This window comes from Kryptolebias marmoratus, linkage group LG6, assembly GCF_001649575.2.
Source record: "Kryptolebias marmoratus isolate JLee-2015 linkage group LG6, ASM164957v2, whole genome shotgun sequence".
Classification (NCBI taxonomy): Eukaryota; Metazoa; Chordata; class Actinopteri; order Cyprinodontiformes; family Rivulidae; genus Kryptolebias; species Kryptolebias marmoratus.
The window spans coordinates 19,322,876-19,335,314 of record NC_051435.1 but is presented as its reverse complement, the minus strand read 5'-3'; the positions used below and the strand labels follow the sequence as shown (position 1 = coordinate 19,335,314).

The following is a 12,439-nucleotide window of genomic DNA, read 5'->3' as shown; positions in this document are numbered from 1 at the left end:
TTTTTTTTTTTTTTTCTCGGTATTTCTACCGGGAACGGCTACTCGCTGCGGTACTGACCAGAACCTCCAAGCCAAGCGCACGGCGACCGAGCTTGCGCGCGTATCTGTGGACAGTTCAGCTGGGCTCAGAGAGAAAAAGGCAGTACCAGCAGGGAGCTGGTTGGAACTTCTGTTCGTTGCGAGAAGAGGTTTTTGAATAAAGTCTCAGTGCAGCGTCAGCCCTATTTATAGGGGGAGGGACTCTCCCCTCTCTGACGCTGACGAGTGTATCTCCAGCCAATCCTGGCTGGCGTAATGTAATAGGAGCTTCTGATGAGGTCACGCCATGGGCGTTCCCAATGTGAGACACGAAACGAATGCTATGAAAGAGAACCCAGCTTCACCTGTGAAAAGATATTAATTGAACATCTGACATATGTGAAACTAGGGATGATCTGGTCAAGATTTTCTATCACTAATACGGATTCACGTAATTTAAGAGTAGGTCTTGGCCGATATTAAGTCTCAGTCCTATATTTGCAATTTTTTGTTTTATTTTTCACAGCACAAACTTGAAGATTACAGCTTGTAGGATATTAAACTTATTAAATTCAGTGCTGAGTGGTTAGAGCTGTCGCCTCACAGCGAGATGGAACATCGATGTCATCATGTGCTCGACACCTCAGTAGCTCTACATTGCAGAAAAGAAAACCAGAGTTCATTTTGTTCAAGTTGCTTTTTTTAGTGATGGTCAACTTTTTCATACAGCTCAAGTAGCTCTGTGTCAGTTATGTAGTGTCGTAGGATGTACCCTGGCTCCAACAATTTCAAAAGTAGTCCTAATTCCTCCAAAATGTCATAATGTGCTTTTTCTATAAAAGACAAACTTGTTTACTGATTATTAGCCTGAACTGAAAATGTGAGTGTAAGGGAATGAAGGTGCTCTAAAAGCAGAGCTGTCAAACCTCCTGCAGGCAGGAAAAGATGTTCAAAGTAGGTCAGAAACAAGGCAGCTTTGCAGGTATTTGCTCTCAAACTGTGTGTGACTACACCTGCAGCAGCCTACATTTTAACCTTGGACTTCAAAGACGGCTGACAACGAGCACGCCCCGAGTCCAGGCTGCTTGTAGGAACTTACTCTGGAATCGAAGCATGATGAGCCACCGTTGGAGGTAGAGATTGTTAACTGGCTCCTCCCCTTTTCTGTCTCCTGGCCAATGGTCGAGGACGGACGGCTGTGAGAGGACGAAGCCGGTCGGTTTCCCAACGATGAGCTGTTTCTGGTCAGGGAGGAGCTGCTGCCTCCTTTGCTCTGCTCCTGCTGGTACACTATGGGAGACTGCAGAGCTGCAAACACACACACACACACACACACACACACACACAGGTTGAAGCAGCTGACGTTTTGTTCATTGTGCAGTAGCTAAAGTACAACAACATGTTTAAACAGAATACATGGTGTCCTTCAGTTCCTTTACCTTATTTTTATCTCTATGAACCAAAGATTTTTATGATTTTGTTTTGCCAACACATCATATTAGTTAATGTACATCCATACTGCATCGCAGAAGTGCAACACAATCCAGGTCACACAGCTTTATGAGAAGTTAGAAGGTCACGTATAGATAAAGCACCGTTCAAAGGTCTGAAGAACCTTATGAGGAATCAGACAAGAGAGAGGCCACTCGTTTGTGGCAAAACCTTTTTCCTTAAAAATATTGTTAAAATCTTGTTTTGTTCTCGTGGGCCCAGTATCTCATCTTGTGTCTCATTACAACCCTAATATTAAAACACAGGTGATGTCAACAAGTGTTCATAACCATAAATTACAAATATTCTAATTTCCTAAATAACTAAATACAAAATAACTCAATATTACTGTGATATTTCACCTGTTTGCAAAGAAGAACAGGACAAAATACCATGTAAAACTGCGTCACTGTATTCTCAAAGTAATACTACAAAAGAATCATGTGCGATAGAAATTCACACTGAAAACCTGAACTGATGAGCAGCTAATTCTTACAGTATCTGACTGTAAATGGACACATACAGCCCTGTGGTCCCCCCACAAATCTCTTGGTTAGTTTAACAAGAAATATATGAAAAGAAAAACAGATGTTTTTCAATAGAATACACATCTGATTGTTCCTCAGGGTTGCAGAGAGCTGGTGTCTATCTCCAGCAGTTACTGTACGAAAGACGGGGGACACCCTGGACGGGTCACAAGTCCATCAGAGAGACACATAGAGACAAACAGCCAATCACACTCACATCCAGGGACAATTTAGTGTTACCAATGAACCTAACATGCATGCTTTTGGTCTGTGGGAGTACTCAGAGAAAGCTCATGGGTGCATGAGAACAAGTGAACTCCACACAGAAAGACTGGGAGATGAACCTGCGACCTTCTTGCTTTGGGGTAACAGGGCTAAACACTGGTCCACTGTGTTGGTATGTTGTTACAGACATGTTACAGTCTGAGTCAGCTGACAGCAGATGCACAGACAAACACAATCAGGTCACAAAGCAGAAGATAAATGCTGTGTATATGTGTGTGTGGGTTGCTCACCTGACAGGAAGTTGTTCTGAGCATCCAGGATGTCCTGAATGTGTTTGACCCAGACCTGTTTGATGTCGACGTTGGCAGCCTGCAGGGTGAAGCGCTCCGACGAGCAGCGACACATCAAGACGAACTTGCAGGGGTCGTTGTCGACTGTTTCCTCCAGACCCAGGTTGGAAACCTGCAGAGATGTTTCACCAGGTTTAGGTAATAAATCTACAAATTACTGCCATTATTAATATGTGTTGAATCAGACGACAACCTTGCAGAGAAAGTTTTTTGCATCAGAAATTTTTGTTGTTCTTGAGCTCTAAATGTTTCAGTCTGGTCCAGTTTAAGATATTTCATTTGCACCATGACCATGTGTCCACGTCCCACACTGACAGCGTCCTCTGCATACCTTGATACTCTTCTTGAACTGGTACCCAGGCGTGGACGAGCCTTTCCTGAGCAGCTCGCTGAAGATGACGATCTGCTCAAAGAGGAAGACTCTCCGTTCTTTAGAGCGCGACAGGACACCTGCGTCCTGCTCCGACACAAAGAAGGTCTCCTGCTGCAGCAGTTTGCCCTGACTGGTCAGTTTCCCCTGCAGAGGCAGAGATCGAACCACTCAACAGGCCGAACGACTCGAGAGCCGAACATTAAAAATGACTGGAGGCGATGAGAGTGACACGGTACTGTGTAAACCCTACCTCGTATCCCTGCAGCCGACCCAGATTCATCATGTCATTACACAGTTTGGGAACCTCGGACATAAACTCTACAGCTTTCTGTAAGAATCAGGGAGGACACACATCCTGTCAGAATGTTTCAGGACAAACAACTAAACATCCTGCAAAGAGACTGGACTCGAACAGATGTACGTCACTGGGCTGCAACCAGTTTACGAGGGAGTCCACAGAATACCTTGCAAGGTTTTCGTGGTTTCTGTAACAGAATTTTTCTCAAAATAGTCAGAGTTGTCACAGATGTCTTGAACCCATCTTTATTGTGGACATCTCTAACATGTTTCAAGAGTTCTAGAGAAGTATTTTGACACCTGCAGCCAAGCTCCCCTCTGACATAAAAACATCTGAGACTAATGTCCAGGTCTAAAATCCATACTGATGATTAAACAAAAGAAAAAAATTACTGTACTAAATCTGCCTATTTTTATTTCAGAAGTTCACTTCAGCAAATTAAATCATAAACATGGGGGTGGCTGCCAAGGTGAGGACAGAGCGAGCCAAAGGTGGGTACAATGTAAGCACAGGTGGACAGCAAAATAACGTGCTTGTGCTGGTTTAAAATCCGTGCAGACGAAAGAGGCAGTAATTATTAAAACTTGGCTGCACAAAACATGCCGTACACCTTCCTGGTTGTTCGGTCACAAACACTCAGAATTCAGTTAGACTGCAACAAAACAAAATTGCCCATTTTCTCAAAATTTTGAGTCAACTAGTCTCAAACAGTCAAAGCCCAGTGAGGTACTACCCTAAACTTGCATAAAAAACATTATCGATTTAAAATAAATTGTTTTTTACCTCAATTTGTTCACAATCCATTCCTGCCTTCAAGCTGTACTTGAGGAAGTCCTGCAGGGAAGCATGAACGCCACATTAACACATCAACCTGACCGTCACACAGGTAGGTTTTTATCAGTTTCTTCTGATTAATAACCAGCATGAGTGTCAGCTCAAAAGTCTTTGCCTTTTCAAGTGTTTCATTCAAAGCAAATTAAATCAAATAAAACAAACTAAGACATCCGACATGTAAAGCTTTAGTGTTACCTTCATCAACAGCTGGTATTTGGTGATTCTCTGGATGGGTTTAATGAGGAAGTCGCTGATGGCCAGTCTGGACTGAATGTCCTGCTGGATTCCCTGAAAAAATAGTTTCAGGTGTTAACAGCAGCTCACGCCGAGCTTTAATATTTGCTCACCATATATCAGACAGGCACCGTGAAAGGCTGAGACCGATCCCCAACACATACTCCAACCATCACTTGATCACTCTACATCTTTGTTTCAAAGTTTGGCATACAAGTCAGCAGGCTGATGGGGAATGGAGTACTGGGGTACCTTTTAAGGGGTAGCCATTCAGTATACAATAAAAGCAAGAGCTGTGTCCATGTAGTAGCAGCAGATCCCATATGAATGACACCAAATCCAAAAGGAATCATTTATGAGAACATGGAGCTCCTCGGGATGTAACATTTTGTTCAAAAATATGTTATTTTTTAGCCATATTGCCCAAACCTACACCTGATAAAGAGACAGAGCTCCAAGACGTTTTCCTGAACATTTGCAGAAATGTGGTTGATTAATGTCTTGACAGGTCAAATCTACAAACCTGCCTATAACATCTTTATCCTGCACAGATACTGAGACGTCTGAAAAGACGTGGCTGACACATAAATGAAAGAAATTCACTTACATCAAAGTATGCATCGTATTCTGCTACGATGTACTCTGACTTGGGTTTATTCTGGCAATAGATCACGTACATGTGCAGTCTTCTCTCCTGCAACACAAACGTGAGGCTTTCAGGCAGCTGATCACAGGGGGGGCGGTAAATATCAGGTAAGTAGTATGGGATGGCCACTTCCACTCACGTGTTTGATAAACAGCTCAGGAAGGAGTTCGTGGTTATCCAGGCATTTCTCCATCTCCCCTACGAAGAAGCTGAGACATACAGGAGGATTGCCACCAATCAGCAGGAAAGTAGAAATCAACCTTTCTGAGACCTTGTCCACACAGGAACTTTTTTTTTTTTCTTCTATTTTTGTTATTTTCAGGCTTTTCAGGACCAGTATCCAGACATGTTCTATATACACAAGTGTTGGTCTTTGAAAGCTATTTCCATTTACCACATTTTTAAATGTAAACTGGAGCTTATTTTCCTGCAACTAATTAAAAAAAAATAGACAGTTCAATAAAGTTATAGAAACATTTTTGGTCTTAGATTAATTGGTGTGGAAAAAAAGGTGTGTTTTTTCTGTATTTAATATGTGTTTATTTACAGTAATACAGTACTCAAAAGTTTTACTGGAGTTGAGAATCGGTCAATGTTGTTACTGTTAATGTGTATGTCATGTTCGGGGTATAGGTTAGGTTAGACATGGGTCTACTGAATCTTTTTTTTATTTCACTCTGGAACCCAGTATTAAAAATACAGTTTAGGGGCTTGTAAAATGCAGTTTCTGTGTGGGTGTATATAGTCACAAAAAAAAAAAAATGTTCCCAAGTGGACAGGGCCTAAGTCTTTGGAGACCAGAAACCTTCCATACTCACTCTCTGTGCCAGTCATAGATCTGGTGGATGTTCCCGAACACCATTTTGTCTTTTCCTTTCATGTCGTCGGGGACTCCCTTCTCCTCCATGCGCTTCATGAAGCCCTGTCGAGATGCAAAGAACTTGTCGTTTGATATTCACGTTCTGTAGTCTTCAAAACCCTGCTGATTACAGCTGGGTTCAAAAGCCTCACCTCCACCACAATGCCCAGGTCTCGGACGTAGTCCTTCTCTGTTTGGATCAGCTCATTCAGGACAAACCTGAGCAGAAAATACACAATGACAGGACTGACTATCAGCTCTGGAGCTGCAGGTCACAGTCGTGAAGAAGAACAGAAATCAGGCAGGACTCACATTCGGCCTCTCATCGCTTTGGCTCTCTGCTCCAGCTCAGGGTTCCGCTGCTGGACAGGGGGGCTTTGTTGGAGGACCTGGGAAGCTCCTTGTTCTGGAGTCTGAAGAAAGGACATAAAAACACAATTACACATTTGTTGAAGATGGCTTCACAATGCAAAGCAATCTTACAAAGTTGCACGAGTCACTGTAAAATCTACACTGAAGACCTAGCATTCCACGACTTAATGCATATCGCCCACCACCGTTCATACTGGAGTTTTAAACTAAGATCATTTGATGAGAAGCGATGGAGTTAAAGCCACTTGTCCCTCTTTGTACATAAATGACGTTATGTGCGATGTCATGTGAGGTCTTGTGAGACATGTTAGCTCTCAGAATACGTACTGAGCAAGACTCTCAGCTTCTACCGCAACAAATTTCAGCTCAATATCTGTAAAACTGCCTGAGTTTTGCCCTTTGGATGACAAGTGAAAGGTCTTCAAGAAACAGGAGAAGTCATGTTGCCTTCTACTTAACCACTTGGGATATGCACGCTGTTACATTCCTAAATATTATCTATCGATTCATGTATTGGTGTAATGGTACGCCAAAGTCACAATTCAGTACATACCTTGGTATAAGGGTTACAGTTACGTATGGTACAAAATAAATTTAAAAATGTAAGCTGCTTCCCCAGGAAACCAGATTTACTAAAGATCAACCTGTAACTCAATGTTAGCAGATAGATGGGAAGATTATATGCAATCTGTTGGCTTTCTCAGATAGATAACTTTTACTCATTGGCATTTTATAATATATGTTAATGTTTCTGTACAGTGCCCTGAGATTACTTTGGTTGTGAATTGGTGCTATTTAAATAAACTACAATGGCTTGGGGAGGAAGTGAAAGAATCTATCACTGCACAGAGGGACTGATGAGATACAACAAGGGCAATCAGAACATCTTTCTCATGCCATTCTTTAAAAAAATAAGCCAAAGTGATAAAAAAAACCCTGCCATTTGAAACATGTTGGAGTTAGTTATTTGGATGTTGTTCTAGTTCAGATGCATTTCACTAGAACAAATTCTCAAAAAGTAACAACACACTGCATTTCTTACAATCTTTACTAAATGCAAACACTGCTTAAAATGAGGACAAATCCCTCTAAGCACAGGGAAGAGGCCGAGGAACGAGCTGCATTCACTGCAGCCTCTTTACGAAGACAGTCTGCACGACACTAACTCACCATCTTGGTTTGAACCAGTTTCTCTATGGCACTAACGAGCTCTGCAGCGCTGGGCACCTCAGAGGACTGCAGAGATGTTAGCAAGGACGAAGACTTGGAGAGGAAGAAGAGGGAAGAACGAGCGGCGTGTTAGATTGAAGGTACAGGAGAAAGGAGCCGTGGTGAGAGAGAAGAAAGGAAAGTTGCAGGAAAGCAACAACGAAGAACTGACAGGAGAGCTAAGACAGGAAGCTTCTTCTACTATCAAAACGTCAGCTAACAAAGTCAATCTAAACTAAATGTATGAATGCACATACTGTACATAAAACACACACACAAAAAAAAATAAAAAATGACCAAATTAGAAGAGGAGCACAAATAAAAGATGACAAAAGTCTGAAAAAAAAGGTCTTCATGGCTACCTTGTCATCTGGAGGTGGAGTATCCTTGATGATCTCCATGGGGGGTGGAAGAGGATGGTGGGGCTCATCCTCCGGCTCCTCCTCTCCGCCGCTTTGCATCCCAGCGGACACCTTGGGCAGTGAGTTTTTGTCCTGGTGGAGAACATTTGGAACAAGAAGACAGAGGACAGAGATCTGTGAGTTTTTACATGACATATTCAACCAACCCATCAGGGGGTCGTTGGCCTTCGCATCAAACCCATTCAAGCTCGTCTTCCTTCATGTAGTGACATTGAAGTAAACTAAGCATATCTCAACCAAACACCATCCCTCAGCTCCTCACCAATCAGAGCACACTGGCCCTTACGGGGGGGTGCTGTGAATTGTAGCTTAAAGTTACACAGAACTTTATAATACTAGATATCAGTTAGTTAAAAGCCAGAACAATCAGGAGCTAAAAGTACTGAGCAGGTGGCTGCAGAGTAGGGGTGATGAGAAAATACCTGAATCAGCTTAAAAATGTCAAAAACTGATTATGCTTTAATATTAATGTTGTCAAGTTGAGGAACGCAAAAGATCGAACTCTAAAGTGTGGAAGCTCAACGCCGGGCGTGCAAAGAACAGAGAATGGAGACCAAGGCCGACCGAGACGTACAAACAGCTCCTTCTGTGTTGAAATCCAGTGTTTGGAGGAACTTCAGCTTCCATGAAGTTAAAGAGAACAATGACATTGACTAACTTGACTTAACTATACCTTGGAACACACTTACTTTAAAGAAAGAAAGAACTTGAAAGTGGCAACATTTTTGTTTTAACATGAAGTCATATAATTTAAGTTAATTAAAGCATCTAATAAACTGTGCGCCATAACCTTTTCTTTGATGCCGGTGAATAAAATCAATATCTTTTCAGACAATGTGTGTAGTAAATGACTGAGCAATAAAATATTAGTTTGATGTGGCTGGATAGGTTAATGTTTTACGATTAAATATGGCACCCTGACACAACCAAAAACAGCCAGTCTGGCAATCTAAAGTCAGCGTTCGACTAACTTTATCCGTTTAAATTGTATTCTCTGCTGTCCTTAATGATACTAAAGATGTGTATCTTTTCAGATTAATTCTGTCTGAACAAACCACTTCTAATAATGCTCTCTGAACTTGACCTCTACTGTCTGCTGAAATCTTTTTCAGAAAGTCAGAAAACCCAAGGCAACATCACAGTAACCTCCAAGTTTTATGATGGGGAAAACAGAAGTCAGGAAGTGTCTGTGAGTTTATTTCTGTCTTGTCATAGAACAAGATAAATATATCATTGTTATTAAGAGGTATTTGACCATAGTAAGGATTCAGTCAATCAGCTCACATGTGTTACATAAACTGACTGAAACAGTTTAGACATGTATGTGTTGGGGCTACACTGACTTTTAGGTCAAGATCTTTAAAATTAAGGAGTTATAAACAAGATTTGTGTTTGATAAGTTAGCTGCGGTGGCCATCTTGAATTGGGTTGACGTGCCTGTTAGGTGGGGGTTTCTAGAGGGGGTAGTCTTTGTTGGCCATAGCTAGAACTGGGCCTTCTTTTACATGGCAACAACAAAATCTTCTTTGGAGATCAATAGAAAAGTGCTGTATTCAAGTGAATTAAGTTCGATTGGCTGAATGAAATCATTCTGCTTACCTCACTGATGAGGTCACCTGGCTGACCGAGCTCATTGTTCCTGGTGTCATCTCGTCCTGAGCCCGGTCCTGTAAAAATTAAAGAAAAAAAAAAAAAACAATAAACGGACACAAATGAAAGCGTCTGTTTTACTTTGTGAGAAATAAACATTGTTCCTGTTTCCCGCTGCTGTCATTAATCTGGCAGAAGTTGGACTCTGAGTCCTTAGGGATAAACGATTGATGAAAAGAAGGATTTCAAAACTCAACTCGGACCAAAGATCTGCTACTGAAGGAGAATTAGCTTTAAACAATCCAAATTTCTCTTTTTGCCCAATTTCGTGGACACTGAAAGTAAAAGGCGGTTGTGTATCTGCATACAGCACATATAATTTATACTCAATCGTAAAAACATTTGTGGTTACACATTAACAGCCAGGTGTGAATCCTCTGGACCAGAGCCGAATACTTGCAATAGAATCACTCAAAACAAATATAATGTCAGGGTTTGAACTGAGTGAGTTCAGGCACTTATTTTACCATGTATTTAAAGGGGAAATGAAATAAAATATGAAAATAATGAGTTTATGTTTTTCTTTTAGTTAAACACTTCTCTAAAACACTCCAGAGGTCCATTTGGTTGGAGACATAGTAGCTGTGGCAGACCGCTGTAGGACACTGAGGAGGTTACTGTCAGTGTTTATCAGTGAAAATGGATGCAGAAGAAGAGGCAAGTTTTGTTAACAAGAGTACCGGTTTGAAAACACGTTTTTTTTTTTGGTTTTCTTTGGTCTGGAGTGATGCTGTCGGGAACTCAAGCCCCACATTTTACAAGGGGAACCCCAAAGCTTTACAATGATGTCATACAGTCTTCAAGGAGTTTCCCACCTGGACAGCAGGAGATGGTGGTTCTTTTATTGAAGGTTTGTATTTCAGGTGGTGGTGCTCTTCAAAACATTAACTGTACAGTCAAACACCAGATTCTGGGTTGTAAGTTTCATGCCTGAACTTAACTAACCACATCCATGAAACCTTCTTGTCTTTTGGGAAGCTGAAGAATGACACAACTGTTGTAGTTTCAGGTCAATTTACACAGTTAACTGCAATAAACTGAACCATTTCACTCACACACGATCCTTATTTGCTATTCACTGCCTTGTTCAGTTCTTGTGTTTGGCACTCGATATGTCACACTTCCAAGTGATCATGGAAAATGCTGAAGAGACCCCTAGTAACTTTGTAGATCTTTTGTTATTAATTTAAAACTCGTGTGATTTCTCTTAGATATGAGACTCTGAAAACAAGTTCATTAATGACTTTCTTTCAACTTATGTTAGCTTCAAAACACTTTTCATTTCCCCTTTAAATTGACTTGAGTTGACTCAAGTCTGCATTTTAAACTTTGGAGGGAGAGTTTTCTTGAGATCCCAACTAAAGCATGATGGGTAATGTCCCGTCACTTACTTGTCTTCTTCGGTTTGTTAGTGTCGAGCTTCTTGATTGAGTCTCTTTGGCCGAGGCGGCGCACCGGACTGGTCAGCCATTTTCTCAGCGTGTTCCCAGAACGTTTGGGACCAGGCGAGTTGGACTGGAGCGAGCTGAGCGATGGCTGCGGCTGCAGGTTCGCCACAGACTCAGACTTCCCTTCAGAGCTGCTTACATGGTAGTTTTCTGAAACACAAACCAAAAAGGCAAATATTAAAAGGAGCTCAACAATCATGTAAGTTTAAGAGTAGATCTAAAAGTGTTCCTGATGGACTGTAAAATCACTGAATTGCCTTTTTAGTAAATCACTAAAGATTCTGACAGTTTCTGGTCAAATCTGCATCGTTAACTCGCTTCTCTCCATCTTTATCTGACTCCTTGATCATTCAAGTCTTTCTGTTTCCCTGCGGTTCGTGTCAAATCGTGTACCAACAACTGTTTTTTTCCAAATCATAAATATGATTCCTCTATAAACTTTGTGTTTAGTGTAAAATGTCAGTTTCTGGACGACCACTTTGCCTCCCTCCACCCCCCATATATTCCTCCTCACATCCCAAAGACAGGGGGCAGCAGAGGCCAAAATGCTGTCCTGTTCATTGGGAAATATGAAAATAAAACACACTGCTAAGAAAATTTCAACTTTATTAAGTCACATCCACATCTTAAATGCTTTTACAGGAAATTTCATTTTTATTGTTGATTTCTGTCATTCTGTTCCCCAAATAAACTTATTTTATTATTTTCATAGCAGGTCATTTTTGGTTAAATTGGTAAAATGTGTTTTGTTTTCTGTGCTGAACTAAAATGCAGCCCTTTGATTGGATAAATGAACACAGGCATATATGAGTGCTGCCATAGTTAAAGATGAGGTAAGCCTACATGTAAGATGAAGGTTGGATATATTGCAATATTATACATAAGTAAGAGGACAGTGTGATTTGCCTACAAAATGTTGCTGATCACGCTCAGCTGACAGGTTTATCATGATGTGCAGCTAATGTCTTGTGAGCACCGTCTTATCCAGATGACTTTGTTTAACAGAAACAAAATGTTAAGCAGCTGCCGTCTCGTCTGCTGAGGCTGGCCCTCCTCTCTGTGTTGCAGTGCCGCACAAGTCAGCAGCAACACATTTAATCACATAAATGGGACCCATGTGGCTATAATGAGAGAGAAAAGTGAAAATAACGGATGCAGTTGCTGAGTCAGAATTCCCACTGTCGGTTTCCTGTTTATTTTTTTGGACTTTTTTTTGCAGTGAAACTACATGTGCACACTTTGTGTTTTGCTGGCCCTTTATATATCAGATTGTTCAGCTAATTCAGGAGATAGGTGCTATGACTTTCAGTTTTGTAACTTTTATACTGTTTAGCTTTGTTTTTTTGTGCTACTTTTAGCTTTTAGGTACAGTTGAGCTACTTTTAGCTCTGAGACTTATATTAGAGTTCCCGTGTCACAGACATTATTGAACAACTTCCTCATGTCTCCTCTGCGCGGCAGTGTGCGCGTTCTGGGGATGTTT

The 12,439-nt window shown here is 41.3% G+C and overlaps 1 protein-coding gene across 1 annotated transcript in view; it reads right to left on the bottom strand.

Annotated features, from left to right (window-relative positions):
• kalrna (kalirin RhoGEF kinase a) overlaps positions 1-12,439 on the bottom strand; it is a 159,129-nt gene that overhangs the window by 32,079 nt on the left and 114,611 nt on the right. The window contains exons 41-55 of the mRNA XM_017410188.3: positions 10,900-11,106; positions 9,458-9,525; positions 7,799-7,930; positions 7,398-7,490; positions 6,168-6,268; positions 6,008-6,074; positions 5,815-5,918; positions 5,136-5,205; positions 4,958-5,044; positions 4,312-4,404; positions 4,066-4,116; positions 3,235-3,312; positions 2,943-3,128; positions 2,552-2,723; positions 1,118-1,326 (exon numbers count right to left, since the gene is read on the bottom strand). Coding sequence (XP_017265677.1) covers positions 1,118-1,326; positions 2,552-2,723; positions 2,943-3,128; positions 3,235-3,312; positions 4,066-4,116; positions 4,312-4,404; positions 4,958-5,044; positions 5,136-5,205; positions 5,815-5,918; positions 6,008-6,074; positions 6,168-6,268; positions 7,398-7,490; positions 7,799-7,930; positions 9,458-9,525; positions 10,900-11,106 — 1,718 coding nt within the window. The remainder of the gene's footprint in view (positions 1-1,117; positions 1,327-2,551; positions 2,724-2,942; positions 3,129-3,234; positions 3,313-4,065; positions 4,117-4,311; positions 4,405-4,957; positions 5,045-5,135; positions 5,206-5,814; positions 5,919-6,007; positions 6,075-6,167; positions 6,269-7,397; positions 7,491-7,798; positions 7,931-9,457; positions 9,526-10,899; positions 11,107-12,439) is intronic.